The sequence below is a fragment of the Equus asinus genome, chromosome 20 (assembly GCF_041296235.1).
Source record: "Equus asinus isolate D_3611 breed Donkey chromosome 20, EquAss-T2T_v2, whole genome shotgun sequence".
In the NCBI taxonomy this organism is placed as follows: Eukaryota; Metazoa; Chordata; class Mammalia; order Perissodactyla; family Equidae; genus Equus; species Equus asinus.
Genome location: NC_091809.1, coordinates 95,778,862 through 95,799,127, shown reverse-complemented (window position 1 = coordinate 95,799,127; position 20,266 = coordinate 95,778,862). Strand labels below are relative to the sequence as shown.

Below are 20,266 nucleotides of genomic sequence, written 5' to 3'. Positions count from 1 at the left end.
AAGATGTAAGTTCTGTCCCTTTGTATCTCTGGTACCAATGTTGACCTGCCAACCACAGGATGTGAGGACTGTTCTATTTCAAGCCATCAAAACTGTAAAACAGGGGCTGGCCTGACAGGCTAGGCAACTGGCTAGTGATGTTTGAAGAAGGATATCTTCATAGTGGTCAACCCTCCATTCCATCCTCCTGCGGGCTCACTCCCTCAGCAGGTCTGTCTTCAGATCTCCGAGGGATTCCCTCAACAGCTAGAAACCGCTGGGTGTATGGGGCATAGCATTTCCTAATAAAACAAGACCCCTGAAAACCTTCTCTGAGAAAACATATTGCAGCCCAGCCACCTGACTTCTATGGGGTCTTTCGAAAAGAAAGCCACCATATGCATCCCCATATGATGCTTTGAAAGCTAAAATCTTCCCCTTCTCTAAGTCTGAAGAGCTGCCGAGTGATGTATGAACCATGAATTTACAACTAGGAAGGGAGGTGCTGGGTGGGGGTGGCACCCAGGATACTGGCTGCACCCCTTTCTCCCCCTCTTTTCTTTCACACTTCCATCTTCTCTATGTAAGGCTGAAGCTTGGCAGGTTATGGGGTGGGGCACTGCCTGGATGGCTAGCACGCTCTGGGCTGAAGCGACTGGTCTGTTTGGTTACCCGTGCAATGCTCTTCTTGTGCAATGGACAGTCGATGCGCCCCAGGCTCGGAGGAGCTTGCCAGCTGTCTCCCCGGGGGCAAGGGAAAGCAGCCGTATCCCATGATGGACACAACGGCTCCTCATCACCAAAACAAAACCACAACAGTCCTGATCACCATGGAGAGTTCAATCCTCTTGTCTGGGATTGGCACTGACTAGAATTCCAAGGGCTCTGGCTGAGCTACCTCCTGAGAGGTCTAAATACAGTACGCTCACTTTTAATCTAAACATACAGCTTGGAAGAGCGCCCAGGCTGACGGCCCCCAAGGGCCCACTGGAAAGTCTTGACTTCTGGGTGCCCATTCGGTGATGGGCATTGCAGAGATACAGAGAGGTGATGTGCTGGTCAGCCCCATGTTCACCGATGCTACCTATGGTCAAACAGTGGGGGGCGTAATCAGCTTAGGGAGGGTTAACTGCAAGTGGGATCCTGAGCAGAGAAATCCTTCTGGGAAAGGGCTGGGGAGGGGAGAATGTGGAGATGTGGGGAGGAAGAGAAAGAGAGAGGGAGGAAGGGCACTAAGGACCAAAGACCTATTTCTTAGTCAATTCATTACAAGTCAGGGGACCTTTCTAAAGTGCTTGCTCCCAGGGGAACACAATTCTTTAATTATGCCTCGCCCTGGAATTTAGGACTTAAACCCTTGAATCAGACAGACCAAGGTTGCCATCTAATTGTGTGACCTTGGGCAAGATAATTGATTCTCTTTCCATCTCTCTAAAATGGCCCAAAGGACTACATGGGTGGGTACAGTGAGACCACGTACATAAAGTGCCTAGCACGTAGAAATAAATAGTAGCTACTAGAAGTCGTAGTGGTGGTAGTAAGAGTAGAAGTAGGATGGCGTCAAGCATGCCGTCGGTTTCTCTGCAGTGGAGAGGGCACAGGAAGAGTAGCTGAAGCCACCACAATAAAGTGGAAGCACCCACCTTATATGGATAAGTTGTGCCTGTATAAACAAAGGAAGCCTTCAACCGAGCCAGACGGTTAAACACACCCACACCTCTTACGAAGCTTAGAATGGCAAAATGGAACAGGTCCTAACCTCCCAACCAGTCAACCCGTGTGCCCCACAGTGTGGGAAACGTCCACCAGGGCTCTCCCTACCTTGGTGTTCATGCACGACTTCCCTCGCTTATACTCCTTGTGGGATCCACGCTTGTCCAATTTGTACCACAGGGCCTTGGCCTTCCAGCTGGTCACCTTGGATTTGAGCTTGGAATAAAAGTTTCTGTGGTCCAGTGGGTCTAGGTCCAGGTGCCGTGTGAGGATGTTAAAGGCCTGGAGGGTGCCTTTGCACGTGGAAGCCTGGACAAAGTTCTCGAAAATCTGCCCGGCCTGAGTCTGCTTCTCGTCTTCGTTTTCCCCCATGGTCCAGCAGCCGCGTGGAGCGGTGGTGTGGAGAGCGTGGAGGAGAACACCATGAAGTTCCCGGAGAAGCGTCACACCTGCAAAGGCAGGGGGAGGCAGGGGTGAGCTCCGTGGCCACCAGGGTAGGGTGGGGAATGGGTGCTGACAGTCAAAATAAAATCCCTGTAAGATACTAAATATAACACTTAATACAAAACAAATAATCTACAGAAAACGTACACTCAAACCTTCCAACCTGGCGATGCTGCCTTGCTGGCAATCTCTTTCTCCCCAACATTCTGCTCTTCTCGCTGGCTAAAAAGAAGCACAGATTGCTCAAAGCTATACCCTGGCTGAGGTCAATACTACCTGGTCAATCTTGCTAAGACCTAGATAGTTCTAGGAATAGGAGCTAGTAAAACGAAAAAGCCAGAAAAGCACTCTAGGTTTACCACCATTGAAAACCTACAATTCTTGCTCCTGCAAATTGGTTGACTGATATTAACGTCACCTAGTAACATGACTCCAGTGAGCAGACCAAAAAAATCAAACCACATGCCTCCCTAGATTTCAGGACCATCCCACCTACCCTTAGACGTCAGACTTTAAAGTCTGCCTTCATTAGTCATTAGCAGGTCTGTCCCCTACACAGACGACAAATGGCCACTTTTCCAAACTTCTGTCTGTTCCTGGTCTCTGCTGGCAGCACAGCATCTACCTCAGTCAGACACACAGAAAGACAGAGACACATGGATCTCCTCCCAATGGGCGAAAGGGGTCTGTGCTCTGTAAGCCCAAGCTGTGAGCTATTTGGAACAAGTGCTCGGGCTGACGCGGGGGAAATGGGATGGGTGTTCATTCACACCACAAAAATAGCTTGCCTGGGTGTTGGCCACCGTCCTTTCTCTCTGCAATACTCTAACCTCAGGCATTTTTTAGGAAAGTCATTTAAGTTTCAAAAGAACAAAAATAAATTAAAGCTGATTTTCCAAAGCACTACTATTTTTCCAGAATCCAAAGCTAGTGCAAGAAGATAGGCGTGGAGGAGCTGGGGCTGGCCAGCTGTCAGGAGGGCGTGAGGGGGTCTGTAAAGGATAGGATACAGCATACCAAGCTCCCCCAGACAGAGGCCCGGCAGGAGGAGGGCAGCAAACACACAGAGACAAGGCCCTCAGGCTGCGTGGCTTCCCACCCTCCAGACAGGAACGCTATTGTGGGTGCATTGGGATGGCAGGCTGGCCTTATAATACTAAAAGCAGAGAATGGTGTTTATCTTCTTCCTTAATCTTTTACTCATTCACTTAGCAACAATTACTGGTGTCTTTGTAAGGGATGCAGACATGTGGCCCAGCAAGGTAGAGGGGCCCACCAAGCGCTGATTACAAGACAACAGGCGAGCGCTTGTGGCCTATGAACACAGTGCATGGACACCCAGAGCAGGAGGTGTCCAACAGAGCCCAGGGGAGCCATGAGAGGGAAATGCCAAACACGACAATGTTAGGAACGAGGCAGATGTCATTAGAAGACTGGGGATGGATGTTTCAGGCCAAGGAAACACTGCACAAAGGCGTGAATCTGGAAAGAGCCAGGACAGCTGCAGAATGACAGCAAGTTCAAGGCGTCGGGAGTTCAAAACTTGTGACAAGGTGGGGAGGCCATATCCAGGGCAGATCGTGGAGGGGGCCTGGCTTCTCCAGTGGGCTGTGGGGGACAGGAGACGCAGCCACAGGGTGAGACAAGTCTTTGGGAAGATAAGATGGCAGAGGGTGGACTGGAGAAGGAGGCGGCTATGAGGAAAGAAACTGGGAGAGCTAGGGGACAAGAAAAGCATGAACACGAATGTTGTAGGGCGGCCCGGCTGGGCACCACCTGTGAGGAGCAGCCTGTTGGGGGCAAACGAGCTCTTAGACACTGACTAGCACGGGGGCACCGGCAACAGGATAGGACCCCTCCCTCCCTTCCCTCTTTCCCCAAGAACTTGCAACGTGCCCGGCACCATGTTCGGCTGCAGGGAGAAGAGCACATTCCCTGCTCCAGGCCTAGCCAAGTCCCACTCTTCAGCCAGGCCCCCCACCTCCGTGAGAACCTAACTGGCTGCTCGGGCCCCCACAACTCAGCACATTCAGCCAACTTGGAAGGCTGGCTCTGTGCTTTGCCTGGTATGGATAAGACATGGATTCCCTCACAGATGCTCTCTGGGCTCCTGTAATGTCCATGGCGCCTCCTTTGGCATCACTCACATAAACACTGCCTCCTACTTGTTTCAACTTTGCCCGTGTGCAAGATGTGCCACCCAGAGAGCATCAACAGAGAGCACGACTTGTTTGCTTTTCAGAGTGTATTAACATCCTCAGTCTTTGCCTATCTTTGGATCCATTTTGTGACTAAAGAAAGGATGCAGTAGCTGAGTGACAAGCACAAAGCTGCCTGAATTCAAATGGCATCCTGCCGTCCTTTCTGAGGATGGGCAGCTGGTGTAGAGAAAACCACAAGGCTTTGGGGCTTCTGGAGCCCAAGTCCAAAACTCAGCTTGGCCCTTCACTGTCCCACATGACCTCACTCAAGCCACTTAAGCTCTGAGCCTCAGTTTCTTCTTTGTAAGAGAGGGATGATAATCTGCAGCTTGCAGGGCTGCCGTGAGGGGCGAGATCCTGTGTGATGGCTGAGCCTGGCCCTGGGAGGCGCTCGGTGGATGTGGAAATGTGTGCTGCATCCATCATGTGGGGCAGATTTGTATCCGGGGAATGCACCAGTTTGAAAAATAGTTTCGTAAATCACTTCTCCAAGTTGCCACTCCTCCTGGTTCAAAATGGCAAACTGTTTAGAGGCATCAAGTCCGACCTGATTCCCAGAGAATAATTTACAAACTGGAAGAACCTGTCCCCACCCAACTCCAGCTGCCTCCCCTCCTCCGCCAAAAGAAAAACGACCCACTTAATCTTTGGGCTCCAGCAGAAAGAGCCAAAGGGGGTGCTGGGTGGGCGTGGGAGCTCCAGGAACCAGCTCTTATCTGGAGTGAGATAAGGGGAGGTGGAGGGAGACGGCTAGACGGGGGGCGGATAAGCGCTGCCCCAGTCTGCACCCCAGCAGCCGGTACCAGGCTCAGACCTGCCTCCCTGGATCTAAACGATCTAGTCTCAACCCTTAAAATCAGCTTTCCAATTTAAGTCAAAGACCTTAAACCACTCTAACGCCCGTGCAGGGTAAGTTTCCTCACAGAAGAACATGAGGATATTTAGAGGCTGGCAAACCCGCATGTGAATCTCACCCCACACACTTGCTAACTGTGTGACCCTGGGCATTCTGATCCACCTCAGCCTGTTAAGTGGGGATACTACTACTCACTTGACAGGGTTGTAAGGAATAAACACCATCATGTAAGTGATGTACACAGCACCTTGGCAGCTACATGATAACCAGCCCTCATTACTATTCTTCAAATGGCCCAAATGTCACCAAACCGGAAGGAAGGAAAAAAGGAACATAATTGATGACCACTGGGTCTAGCTTCTCAGGTCAAGGAATTATATATACTTTAAAACTAGAAGCCATGGGCTTTCAATTCAGAAGATCTGGGTTCAAATCTACTTCCTAGCTGTGTAGCCTTGGACAACTCACTTAACTTCTGAGTTTTAAGTTTCCCATACATAAAGTGGGAAACCTCCTATGAGGAAGTTTGGGCAATTGACTGAGGACATACATGGTACAGGTGGTTTTGTTAATGAGCTAGAAAGACTGACTTAGAAGGACTCCGTGAGTCTAAGTCTGAGCTTCAAGCCTTTTCTTCCAGAAACTGGAACGTGACACTTTTGGTGGACACCCCCTTTTGCCCCCAAAGAAGAAGGTCAAGGATTAGCTAAATCAGAGGACCCTAGGTAACAGCTCTTGCTAAAGTCTTCCTTGTCAGCCACCACCCAGCTGTTGCCTTTTTGGAGTTCGATACGAAATATAAATAAAACCAACTACCCAGAAACATGAAACATTTCTGCATTTTCTGGGAAGAAACAAGACGTGATGCTTAAGTTTCCAAGAATAGCCTTGAAGCAATTTGGTTTTTGCCAACTGGAGTCCCTTATTTGTGGTTCTGCCTTTGTGACTTCAGGAGTCACAAAGCAGTTCCCTTTCCCTGCCTCCGGCTGCTGCAAATTAAAACTCAGGGCCTCAGATTGCCAGTGACAGCTTTGGTAATGGGCTCGGCCCATGGCATCTGGGAGACAAAGTTCCAGGTTTATGCAAAGTCCCTGAGAACCTCTCAAAACGAAAAGAGGAGCCTCCTGGCCCAAGAGTCACAGTGCACTCACATTTAGGACTCCTGCACCTTCTGCCTTCCCTGGGCCTCCTCGCCTGCCAAATGGCATCCAACAGTGCGCTCAGGTGATGGATGAGTGATGGAGGTCTGCAGAAGCTTAAGGAGGCTGGAGCAACACGGGGCAGAACCTTCCCACAAAGCAGCAGTGTGGCCCTCAACACACTGCTCAGCCCTCAACCCCACCCTCAAGGCTCGCAGACGAGATGCATTTCAAGATAAATCTAAAAACCAAACCCTCCTGCCATTCCCACTGCCAAGCTCCCTGTTCAAACTTATTATCTCCCAGGTTTCCCTCACCAAGGGGCCGCTGGGCAGGGCCAGCTTCCTCAGTAACGAAATGGGGGTGTTCACCCCCAGGCACTCACAGGGGGTCAGAAGGACTAAAAGCCCAGCTCTGTGCCTCGAACACAAGACCCTGGGTCATGTCTACCTGGATTTAACACCTGAGATGAGGCGGAAACCAGCTGGGGCCTCAGCAGTGGGCACTGCCTCCTGCACACCTGCTTCTCTGCAGAGCCCAGCACGGGTGGAACCCCAGGCTCCCAGGTGACGCCTGCAGACATCATCACCTTCCCACTCAGCCCAGGGAAGCCTGCTTTCCATCCACCAGGGCATGTGGCAACCTACGGGAACCAAAAGGGGCAACTCCCAGGGTTGGGAAGGGACTGAAAGGGCCCCCTTGTCCTCCTTGTAATCCCCTTCCAGGCGGGGTCCCCAGCCTTCCCTTGGTCGCCTCCCCAGATGGAGAGCACAGCGCCTCCTGGGGCAGCCACTCCACCCTCTCTCCTCAGTCTGGAAGAGAACCTCAGTGAGACCAACGCTTCTGAGTTGTTCCCAGGGAGAGCAATCTTGTCTCTCCAACAGTCTTTTTCTGTCCCTGGTTTCAGCCCTTGAGATGACCCACAGGAGGTCAAAGCCCTTCCCAGGCAGCATGAGCTCACACGTGCAGTCTTCTTACACAAGCCACGTGGAGCCCCTACTAGGAAAGCTCATGAAAACACATTCAAGAGACTACTGTGAAAGCCCAAACAGGTTCCCAGCCTGCCGCAGGGCCAATACACCGCCCTCTGTCTACACTGCCCTCTGTCTATACTGCCCCAGGGCGGGCAGCTTGGGAGAGAGGCTCCAGGTCCAGGCCTGGCCTTCTATGCTTCTCCTCCACTGAGAGCCCAAGGTCATGTGACTCCAGCCCCAGCTCTCTCCTCACTCTTTTTCAATAGTCAGTTGACTCCAGTGGTCTGGCTTGAAGTGACCTCACACCTTCCCACTTCCTCACCTCCATTCCTTTCCTCTAAGAATCACTCACAGTAACAGATCCTCAGATGACCCTGGGATGACACTGGCACTCACTGTCCCCCCCAACCCCGTGAGTCAGAGACCTGAATGCTGACCAGCTCCAGTGCCAGGAAGAAGGCCAATGTCATCAGAGGCCCACAACAGGCCAGGATATTTCCCCTGCATTATCCTAAGGAGTCCTCACCACAGATCTATGGGAAGGGGTGATTTTTCTCTCTCTCTCTTTGTTTCTACTCTGTAAGAGGCAAAGGCCTTTAAAAAAACAAAAGAAGTAATTCCATCTCACTTTTCTGTCATACAAGTATAACTTTGCCATATATGGTTGCTATTGTGTGTGTATGTGTACATGTATGCATGTATATATATGTGTGTGTATTATGCATGCATGTATATGTATGTTATACGTGTGTGTATATGCATCTTCGTGTGCGTGTGCATATGTATGTACATGCATGTGTGTATATATGCATTTGTGTGTGCGTGTGTATATGTACGTACATGCATGTGTGTATATGTATGTTATACGTGTGTGTATATGCATCTTCGTGTGCGTGTGCATATGTACGTACATGCATGTGTGTGTGCGTGTGCATATGTACGTACATGCATGTGTGTATATGCATTCGTGTGTGCGTGTGCATATGTACGTACATGCATGTGTATATATATGCATTCGTGTGTGCGTGTGCATATGTACGTACATGCATGTGTGTATATATGCATTTGTGTGTGCGTGTGTATATGTACGTACATGCATGTGTGTATATGCATTCGTGTGTGCGTGTGCATATGTACGTACATGCATGTGTGTATATATGCATTTGTGTGTGCGTGTGCATATGTACGTACATGCATGTGTGTATATATGCATTTGTGTGTGCGTGTGTATATGTACGTACATGCATGTGTGTATATATGCATTTGTGTGTGCGTGTGTATATGTATGTACATGCATGTGTGTATATGCATTTGTGTGTGCGTGTGTATATGTACGTACATGCATGTGTGTGTATGCATTTGTGTGTGCGTGTGTATATGTATGTACATGCATGTGTGTATATGCATTTGTGTGTGCGTGTGTATATGTATGTACATGCATGTGTGTGTATATGCATTTGTGTGTGCATGTGTATATGTATGTACATGCATGTGTGTATATGCATTCGTGTGTGCGTGTGTATATGTACGTACATGCATGTGTGTGTATATGCATTTGTGTGTGCGTGTGTATATGTACGTACATGCATGTGTGTGTATATGCATTTGTGTGTGCGTGTGCATATGTACGTACATGCATGTGTGTATATATGCATTTGTGTGTGCGTGTGTATATGTATGTACATGCATGTGTGTATATGCATTCGTGTGTGCGTGTGCATATGTACGTACATGCATGTGTGTATATGCATTCGTGTGTGCGTGTGCATATGTACGTACATGCATGTGTGTATATGCATTTGTGTGTGCGTGTGTATATGTATGTACATGCATGTGTGTATATATGCATTTGTGTGTGCGTGTGTATATGTATGTACATGCATGTGTGTATATGCATTCGTGTGTGCGTGTGCATATGTACGTACATGCATGTGTGTATATGCATTCGTGTGTGCGTGTGCATATGTACGTACATGCATGTGTGTATATGCATTTGTGTGTGCGTGTGTATATGTACGTACATGCATGTGTGTGTATGCATTTGTGTGTGCGTGTGTATATGTATGTACATGCATGTGTGTATATGCATTCGTGTGTGCGTGTGCATATGTACGTACATGCATGTGTGTATATGCATTTGTGTGTGCGTGTGTATATGTACGTACATGCATGTGTGTATATGCATTTGTGTGTGCGTGTGTATATGTATGTACATGCATGTGTGTATATATGCATTCGTGTGTGCGTGTGCATATGTACGTACATGCATGTGTGTATATGCATTTGTGTGTGCGTGTGCATATGTATGTACATGCATGTGTGTATATGCATTTGTGTGTGCGTGTGTATATGTACGTACATGCATGTGTGTATATATGCATTCGTGTGTGCGTGTGTATATGTACGTACATGCATGTGTGTGTATGCATTTGTGTGTGCGTGTGTATATGTACGTACATGCATGTGTGTGTATATGCATTTGTGTGTGCGTGTGTATATGTACGTACATGCATGTGTGTGTATATGCATTTGTGTGTGCGTGTGCATATGTATGTACATGCATGTGTGTATATGCATTTGTGTGTGCGTGTGTATATGTATGTACATGCATGTGTGTATATATGCATTTGTGTGTGCGTGTGTATATGTATGTACATGCATGTGTGTGTATATGCATTTGTGTGTGCGTGTGTATATGTACGTACATGCATGTGTGTATATATGCATTCGTGTGTGCGTGTGTATATGTACGTACATGCATGTGTGTATATATGCATTCGTGTGTGCGTGTGTATATGTACGTACATGCATGTGTGTGTATATGCATTTGTGTGTGCGTGTGTATATGTACGTACATGCATGTGTGTATATATGCATTCGTGTGTGCGTGTGTATATGTACGTACATGCATGTGTGTGTATATGCATTTGTGTGTGCGTGTGCATATGTACGTACATGCATGTGTATATATGCATTCGTGTGTGCGTGTGTATATGTACGTACATGCATGTGTGTATATATGCATTTGTGTGTGCGTGTGTATATGTACGTACATGCATGTGTGTGTATGCATTTGTGTGTGCGTGTGTATATGTACGTACATGCATGTGTGTGTATATGCATTCGTGTGTGCGTGTGCATATGTACGTACATGCATGTGTGTATATGCATTTGTGTGTGCGTGTGTATATGTACGTACATGCATGTGTGTGTATATGCATTTGTGTGTGCATGTGTATATGTATGTACATGCATGTGTGTATATGCATTCGTGTGTGCGTATGCATATGTACGTACATGCATGTGTGTATATGCATTTGTGTGTGCGTGTGTATATGTATGTACATGCATGTGTATATATATGCATTTGTGTGTGCGTGTGTATATGTATGTACATGCATGTGTATATATGCATTCGTGTGTGCGTGTGTATATGTACGTACATGCATGTGTGTGTGTATGCATTTGTGTGTGCGTGTGTATATGTACGTACATGCATGTGTGTGTGTATGCATTTGTGTGTGCGTGTGTATATGTACGTACATGCATGTGTGTATATGCATTCGTGTGTGCGTGTGCATATGTACGTACATGCATGTGTGTGTGCGTGTGTATATGTATGTACATGCATGTGTGTATATGCATTCGTGTGTGCGTGTGCATATGTACGTACATGCATGTGTGTATATGCATTTGTGTGTGCGTGTGTATATGTATGTACATGCATGTGTGTATATGCATTCGTGTGTGCGTGTGCATATGTACGTACATGCATGTGTGTATATGCATTTGTGTGTGCGTGTGTATATGTATGTACATGCATGTGTGTGTATATGCATTTGTGTGTGCGTGTGTATATGTATGTACATGCATGTGTGTATATGCATTTGTGTGTGCGTGTGTATATGTACGTACATGCATGTGTGTATATGCATTTGTGTGTGCGTGTGTATATGTATGTACATGCATGTGTGTGTATATGCATTTGTGTGTGCGTGTGCATATGTATGTACATGCATGTGTGTATATGCATTCGTGTGTGCGTGTGCATATGTACGTACATGCATGTGTGTATATGCATTTGTGTGTGCGTGTGTATATGTACGTACATGCATGTGTGTATATATGCATTTGTGTGTGCATGTGTATATGTATGTACATGCATGTGTGTATATATGCATTTGTGTGTGCGTGTGCATATGTATGTACATGCATGTGTGTATATGCATTCGTGTGTGCGTGTGTATATGTACGTACATGCATGTGTGTGTATATGCATTCGTGTGTGCGTGTGCATATGTACGTACATGCATGTGTGTATATGCATTTGTGTGTGCGTGTGTATATGTATGTACATGCATGTGTGTATATGCATTTGTGTGTGCGTGTGTATATGTATGTACATGCATGTGTGTATATGCATTCGTGTGTGCGTGTGCATATGTACGTACATGCATGTGTGTATATATGCATTCGTGTGTGCGTGTGTATATGTACGTACATGCATGTGTATATATATGCATTTGTGTGTGCGTGTGCATATGTACGTACATGCATGTGTATATATATGCATTTGTGTGTGCGTGTGTATATGTATGTACATGCATGTGTGTATATGCATTTGTGTGTGCGTGTGTATATGTACGTACATGCATGTGTGTGTATGCATTTGTGTGTGCGTGTGCATATGTATGTACATTCATGTGTGTATATATGCATTTGTGTGTGCGTGTGTATATGTACGTACATGCATGTGTGTGTATATGCATTTGTGTGTGCGTGTGCATATGTACGTACATGCATGTGTATATATGCATTCGTGTGTGCGTGTGTATATGTACGTACATGCATGTGTGTGTATATGCATTTGTGTGTGCGTGTGTATATGTATGTACATGCATGTGTGTATATGCATTTGTGTGTGCGTGTGTATATGTATGTACATGCATGTGTGTGTATATGCATTTGTGTGTGCGTGTGTATATGTATGTACATTCATGTGTGTATATGCATTTGTGTGTGCGTGTGTATATGTACGTACATGCATGTGTGTGTATATGCATTTGTGTGTGCGTGTGTATATGTACGTACATGCATGTGTGTGTATATGCATTTGTGTGTGCGTGTGCATATGTATGTACATGCATGTGTGTATATGCATTTGTGTGTGCGTGTGTATATGTACGTACATGCATGTGTGTATATGCATTTGTGTGTGCGTGTGCATATGTACGTACATGCATGTGTGTATATATGCATTCGTGTGTGCGTGTGTATATGTACGTACATGCATGTGTGTATATATGCATTTGTGTGTGCGTGTGTATATGTATGTACATGCATGTGTGTGTATATGCATTTGTGTGTGCGTGTGCATATGTACGTACATGCATGTGTGTATATATGCATTCGTGTGTGCGTGTGTATATGTACGTACATGCATGTGTGTATATATGCATTCGTGTGTGCGTGTGCATATGTACGTACATGCATGTGTGTATATATGCATTTGTGTGTGCGTGTGTATATGTATGTACATGCATGTGTGTATATATGCATTTGTGTGTGCATGTGTATATGCACGTACATGCACACATGTATATATGCATCAGTGTATATATGCATCTGCGCATGTGTATATGTGCATACATGTATGTGTGCATCTCTGCACGTGTATGTGTGCATACATACATGTGTGCGCGTGTGTGTATGCATACATGCATGAGTGTGTGCGCGCATGTATATGTGCATGCATGTGAGTATGTACACACGCTTGTACGCATACAGCCACACATATTTTAAACATTTTTCCATAACCGTCTCTAGCCAGTGCTCCACATCTCTGCTTATACCACTAAGCCTTTGGTCAAGGACCTTCTAGGAGAAGCAAAGCCTTTGAGGTGGGCAGAACTGTGGCCTGGGCACGAGGAGACTGGGCCTGCCCCTCCCATCACCCTCAGATGACACTGACAGCCACACTGCTCAGCCACTCAGCACGCTGGGCCCTGACCCAGACCCCTTACATCCACGGTCCCATTTAACCATCTTGTTTGACAGAAGCAAGGATACATTTACAGAGGTAAGTAACCTCCTCAACATCCCACAGGTAGTGAGCGGAAATGCTGTGAAATGAGCCCAGTTTCATCTCTCTACAAAATCCACAAGCTTAGCCACCGATGATATGAGCCACATAGATGGAAATAACGCAGCCTGACTTTCTGAAGCCACTGTGCAAACTAAACAGGCTCAGTTCCGTAGTCTCTGAAGTTCTTTCAGGCTCCAAGAATCTACGAGTGTCAACTGCAGGGCGTGGTTTCACCAGTTAAGGCGCAATCAAACCATAAAGCATTAGGCAGTCCTTCCCAAATAACGTCTATAAAGACATCTGCTCCACAGGGAGATGTCTATGCCATAGCGCAGAGTGAAGGAGCAGGATGCAGATTCAGGGGCTCAATCTGTAGTCTCTGTAGAAGGGAAACAAGCCCACTGTGAACAGTGTGTGTGTGTGTGTGTGTGTGATGGCATTTCAGGTGATTTTTATTTTTAGCTTTACATTTTTCTGTATTTCCCAAATTTTCTGCCAGAAGCATGCACAACTTTTATAAGCCCCTCCTGTATGCACATTCCAAGTCCAGGGGTCTTCTCTCCCTGGCTAGACTGTCAGTCTTGCAACAGGAAGTGGGCTTCTCTATCTTCTCTTCCTCAGGCCTAGGGGGCTCCATGCCCCTAGCAGTGCTATTTTTCTCCAGAAAAGAAAGGGCCGTTCTGCAAGAAGACCTGATGCTGTGCCAACTGAATGAATTGGCTTACATTCTAGCAGGTCAGGGCCGAGCCTCCAAGGCCGCGTTCCTCCCACAGCTCTGCTCTCCAGACCACAGGCCCTCAAGTCCCACGCGGCAGGCCCCTTTCCAAAGGGCCATGCTGGGGAACCGGGAAGATGACGCCTTTGAGCCAATCTCAGCTGTGCCCATGGGAGCCCTTGCCAGTGACCCCGCAAGAAGGCAACCTGCGTACCCGGTTATGGGACAGGCAGTGACATTAATAACTTGCATCGCAGCACACACACCGAGTCCATCTTACCAACAGAAACTTAGCAGCCTATTATGCATGTGCCCCAAGTCATTTTGATCACACTCTGGGAGCCCAGGAAAACTGTGAACCCTAAATTCCAATTTCCAGGAGGCCAGCCTATCTCAAAATTAACAGCGGGAGATACGCAGAATACACAAATTCATAGAGTCAGAATGTAGAATGGTGGTTCCCGTAAGCTGGGGGAAGAGAAGAATGGGAGTTAGTGTTTACTGGGTACAGACTTCCAACTTGGGATCATGAAAAAGTTTTGGAGCTGGATGGTGGTGACAGTTGCACAACAATGCAATGTACTTAATGCCACTGAAGTGCACATTTAAAAAAGGTTAGAAGGTTTAAAATGGAAATTCTATTTTATGTATCTTTTCCCACAAGAAAAAAAAAACAAAAATAAAATGCATACAAAAAGCAAACCACCCCACCACCTAACAGGGGGAGCTGTCTGAGGCCAGAGTAAAGAATTTGTGGCCTAATTAACAATGAAGTTAATTTTCCTAAATACTTTCGAGTTAAAATGTAATAAGCAAAATAAAACATTAGGCTAATGAAAGAATCTTGCTGGCTTTTATTTGGCTCACTGAAATAATTTTTACCCCTTCTTTTCTCCTTAAGTCATCTGGGCTTCTCTCAGTCTTCCTTTCAGATCTTTTTTGACCCCAGGAAGCCTATGGAAGTTCAGCCCTCCCAAGTCCCAAATTTTTGTCTCTTGTTCTGCTTTCCCCAGGCAACCACCACTGATGCCATGCCAACAGGGCACCTGTGAAATCTTCTTCAGCACCCCAGGGAAGGTGGGTATGGGCTCCCTGGTCTTAGCTCCCAAGGAGAGCTTTGCCCAGGGACAGCACGCCCGTGTTCCGATGGTCCCTGCACAGTGGTGCCAGCAGGCTGCCGTTCCTTGAAAGCATGCAGCATTCTTCCCTGCAGCGTACAGATTCCCTAAAAGCTCCCTGAGGACAGGTCCAGACCAGCTCAGGTCTGCTGGAGATGCCAGCAGCCTTGAATGAGTGGAAACGATGGCCGTGTAATTGGATGAAACTTCCACCCCTAAAAGTCGGGGCTTGGCGTATCTTTCGTTGGCTGACATCAATTTCTGGGACACCGGGTATGAATCTTTTTGATGTTAGGAGAATCCCGTTGTAAGGCAAAGAACTTTGCCATTTAAAAAACAACACGTCTGATATATCACATACCCACTCACTGTTCTTCAGCAGGGCATGTGGATGTGAGCAAATCCTCACCCACTAACTCCTAGTCTTCCTTCAAGGCTCCTCTCCTCTAGACAGTCTCCATCTCTGTAACCCCAACCTCTTCCCAAAATGCGTTGGATCCCTTCCACAGTACCCTGTACTTCAATTACAGTAGGGTCTTCCATGCTGAAATTAATGTCTTACTTCCCTACTCCCAGTTCCTAACGCCAGGTCCTCTCTATACTGTACGTGCTAAATGAATGGATGAATGTTCAATCCTTGGGAACGGAATAATCGTTGACATTTAATGAGCATCTATGAAGTCTCAGGCAATGTGTTAAAAGCTTTATGTGTATTAAAGAAGTTAATCATTGTAACAAGCCAAGACATTGTTAGATATTATTATTATCCCCATTTTTCAAAGAATTAGAAAAGTTACCCAAGGTCACATGGCCAGAAGTGAAGAATCTGTGACTTGAAGCCCCATAGCCAGGGTTCAGAGTCCACATCCTTAAGGAGCATGCCCATACTGCTCCCACCCACAGTGGATGGAGCCAGCGGTATGCAAGTGCCGCCTTGCACACCACATCAGGGACATGGTCTCTGGTCTAGACTCTTCACTCATGATACTTCCCTTCTTTCATCAAACACCAAAATGCTAGGATCTGGAGTAATGAGATCTCAATGCAATATCAGATGAGGACAGTGGCTAATATGCCAATAAAAACTCAGCTGAGAGGTGACTTTCAAGCCGGGGTGGGTATGGCAGAGACCGGCTAACTGATCACCAGTGCCCCTTCCTCCTGGGCCCTTCCTTGCAGTTGTGTGAGCCATGTGCCCAGCTCTAGGTAATGGCATGTGAGCAGAAGCAATGCTTACTGCTTCCACGATGAACCCATAAGAACCTCCCATGCTCTTTTCACTTCTGCCAGAGCACAGCAGCCTTGGAAACCACATGTGGAAGATGGTAAAGCTGTGAGAAGGAGGGAGCTGGACCCCCTGGAGGTCCTCTTGGAAGAAAGCCCTCGATGAACAGGAACATGTGGACTCTACACATGTAGAAATGAACTTGAAGAATGTGAAGTCACTGACAATTGAGGATTTATCTATTAGGCAGGAAGCATCACCTTAACTAACAGAGTGGTTAAGCCGTAGCATGGTGGGGATGTCAAATTTGGCCTGTGTCAGAAAGCATTCCTTCCCGGAAAAAGGGTTGATCACCTGGGAATTACCTTCCCTCTCACCGCCACCACTGTTGAGGGCCAACGTCAAAAACAAGCAGCTCTGTCATTTCATATCTTCCCTTCCACTAGGACCTCAACATCTGGAAAAGTTGCTTGACCCCCAGAAATAAGCCTGCCCACCCCTCTACTGAAGAACTCCTCACACACACCTATATACCCTATGTTGAAAACCCACATTCCTTCCTATTTGAAAATGGACTAAGACAGGAGAACAGGACAGAGAGGCTGGTTGTTTCCTGGGTTTCAAGAACCCTCCTGAGCCCCCTAGTCCTGGGTCCCTGGAAGCCAATATGGTGTGGTGGAAACAACGTGGGCTTCAGAGTCACTGAGCACTTCCTTGAGCAAGTCATAAACAACAGCGTCCCTGTGAGAATGAGAGGAAGACGCCTCTCCCGGTGTGGGTTCCCAGATGTGCTCATTAAGTGTCATTCCGGCACACAGCTGTGGGGGTAACTCCCAGCACCTCGAGCTGGAGGCAGCCCAACCCAAACCAAGGCAGCAAGTGGTGCGTTTTCACACAGCTGGCGAGGGCGGCTCATCTCCCCCTCATCTACCTTACGCTGAGATGCGACAGCTACAAGCCTAATTTCCACCAAGTCTTTGCTCAGCACGCCCTTAGAGGCACTCCCCAGGTGAACCTTTGTGTCTGGATGGCATTACGTCTCCTGACTTACTGAAATTAAGCCTCAGGGACTTGCACCCTAATAATTAGTCCAGAGGACAGACAGGGATGCTGAGGAGGAGGCAAAGAAGTCATGGCAAAGTGAACTTGAAGAGGATGTCTCGACAACGCCTGCTCGCTCTGCGCATGGCACCACGCCCAGCAGCCCAGCATGACCCTGGAGCAGTCCCCGCCCCGGAAGCTCACAGCCCCGCTGTGTCTCACGGAGTCTGTCTTCCAAAGGCCTCCCATTTTGAAGAATAGTTCCAAGTGACTATACTTATCAAACCAAAAAAAAAAAAAGATTCATTGCCTGACAAAAGTAGGTTTTCTTCCTAATTTGTGAATTTATCAATGTGGAGTCAGTCTCAAAAATGCGCACAAATTCAAGCATGGTCAGATCTATATCTGCTTTTACTGGAGAAAAAATGGCACCCCCCCCCCCCCACCACCACCTTCCCTCCACAGGCTGGGCTCCCAATAGAAACGTCTCCCTGGCAACATCCACTTTCTCCCCTCCATTTACCCTTCGATCTATCACAATCTGGCTTGCACGTACACACATGGCCCACCCCGGCATCATGCCCCAAGTTGCCACCATCTCTCTGTTGCTCAATCCGATCGTCACTTATCGGACCTTATCTTGCTCATAGTCTCCCCATTTTCAGCCGTTGCAGACTCGTCTCTCTCTACGTGCCCCTGAAATTTTGCCGGGTCCCAAGTTCTGATCTTCACCCTCTTCTTGCTCTCAAGGACCTAAACACTCCTCTAGTTCAACCAACATCTACATCCTGACCACCCATCCAGCCATCCCTCCCACGTGGATCTCCCCGTTGCCTTCCAGGCCCATACGTCAACTGCCAATTAAACATTTCCCCCTACGCTTTACAGAGACCTCACGTGTGGTCAATTCACCTTCCATGCCACCCCCCACTCCTCGTTTCTCCCCCACATCACCAACCTCAGTGAATGGCACCATCTGCACCCAGACTCTCGAGCCAAACCCTTAGAGTCACCTTCTCTGCCCTGCTTCCCTCCTCTCGCAGAGCCCGCCAGTCACCAAGTCCTGCCTGCTCAATGGCCCCATCCACGCCCTCCCGTCCTTCCTCCCTGCTCTCACCTGGGACTCTCAACGTCTCCTCATAAATGCCTTTCCTGCTTCCAGATCACGTCCCTCCAACCCACCAGCCTATTCCTCAAGCTGCTGCTAGAGATGCACACTTGGTCAGGTTCCACTCCCAGTTCAAATCCTTCAACACTTCCTGACAATCCTGAGAGCAGAACAAGAACCTTCCTGATTTGCCTCTGCTCCCTCTCAAGCCTGCCCTTTGTTCCAGCCTGCCCTCCTCTCCAGCCTGCCCTCCTCTCCAGCCTACCCTCCTCTCCAGCCTGCCCTCCTCTCCAGCCTGCCCTACTCTCCAGCCTGCCCTCTCATACTTCCCCCAACGCCGCTACTCAAGATTTATTGAGCCACCTGCAGTTCCCTGATACCCCTAACTTTTCCACGCCTCCCTCCCCATGCCTTTGCTTATGCTGGTCCCTCCATCTAGAATGCCCATGCAGACTCTGTTCATTTGGTGAAATCCCAGTTGGCTTTAGAGCTGAAACATCAAAGGCAGCAGACTATCACGGGTCCCAGTTTGGACTCTGGAGTCAGGCAGACGTGTTACAAACCTAACCTACCACATACAGGTGTGTGAGCCTGGACGAGTTACCCAATCTCTTTGAACCTCAGTTTCTTCATCCATAAAAAGGGGATAATAACAGCCCTGATCCCATTGGGTTACATGAGGATGAAACTCAATGACGCCTGGCTAGGCGGGATTCTTAGCAGCACCATTCTGCTTTGAAGGCCCGCCGTGGCCATCCCTCATGCCCTTTTCCCACACTGTATTCTGTGGCGGTTCCAGCGATGGTTTCATACAAACTACTGCATTGATCCACTTGTGGGTCTGCCTGCCTCACCAGAGAAGGAACTCTCCGATGCCAGAGGTTACGCGTCCCCGGGGCTGGCACCTGTGCTTCTGGTGAGGGCAGATGCTCAATAACTACGCTTGTCAGTAAAATCCAACCAAGAGCAGCTGCAGAATTCGGGCGACGTGGTGACTTGAATTGTGACCGCCCTTTGTCTGTAACCACCACCAGAATTGCCGCAGAAGCCTCCTGATTGGTCCCCCTTCCCATCTCACCGACCCTCCCACCACCCTGTTCATAAAGCTCTCAGGGCTCCCCATACTCCACGTCTAAGTCCAAACTCCCTTGCTGGGCTCATCAGTCCCTCCTGGGCAGCCCCCCTTTCCCCATCAGGCTCAATTCCCAAAGACATTAGGGCTCTCCTGGGGCTGCCTCAGACAGGCTGGCCCCTCCAGTGCTCCATATCCCATCTCTGCCTTCCTCCTCCCACTCCTGCTCTAACCTTACCTATTCAAAGGCAGGTGCCATAGTTCCACCTGATGACCTACTATGCGCTGTCTCCCATATGAATGTCAGAGTCTATTCAGGGAATCAAATTCAAACTAACAACCTTTGGTAAGATCTGCATAAAGGTGGGTACCAAGATGTGTAGGTACAGAGGCGGGAGATGGAGTGACTGACAGACCGGAGAGAAGCTCACAGAAGAAGTGGCACCAGACCTGGTTATGAAGGGATGCGCTAGAGTTTGCAGGCACAAGGTTAGCTTCCCTGACCCTTACTGACCTTTCTTCCCTGTGCATTCTTCTAACTCCTGGAGTTGATGCCAGAGGTCACCGAATATAGCTCTACAGCACATTCACCAGAA

At 47.8% G+C, this 20,266-nt stretch overlaps 1 protein-coding gene across 13 annotated transcripts in view; it reads right to left on the bottom strand.

Annotated features, from left to right (window-relative positions):
• MICAL2 (microtubule associated monooxygenase, calponin and LIM domain containing 2) overlaps window positions 1-20,266 on the bottom strand; it is a 229,247-nt gene that overhangs the window by 175,007 nt on the left and 33,974 nt on the right. For 11 of the 13 annotated variants that reach the window (XM_070491125.1, XM_070491126.1, XM_070491127.1 and 8 more), the window contains exon 3: window positions 1,801-2,141. In XM_070491125.1, the coding sequence (XP_070347226.1) occupies window positions 1,801-2,064 (264 nt within the window). In that variant the 5' untranslated portion in view covers window positions 2,065-2,141. Of the gene's footprint in view, window positions 1-1,800; window positions 2,142-2,632; window positions 2,832-20,266 lie in introns of those variants that run through there. The other 2 variants (XM_070491137.1, XM_070491132.1) reach the window with 2 other exon arrangements.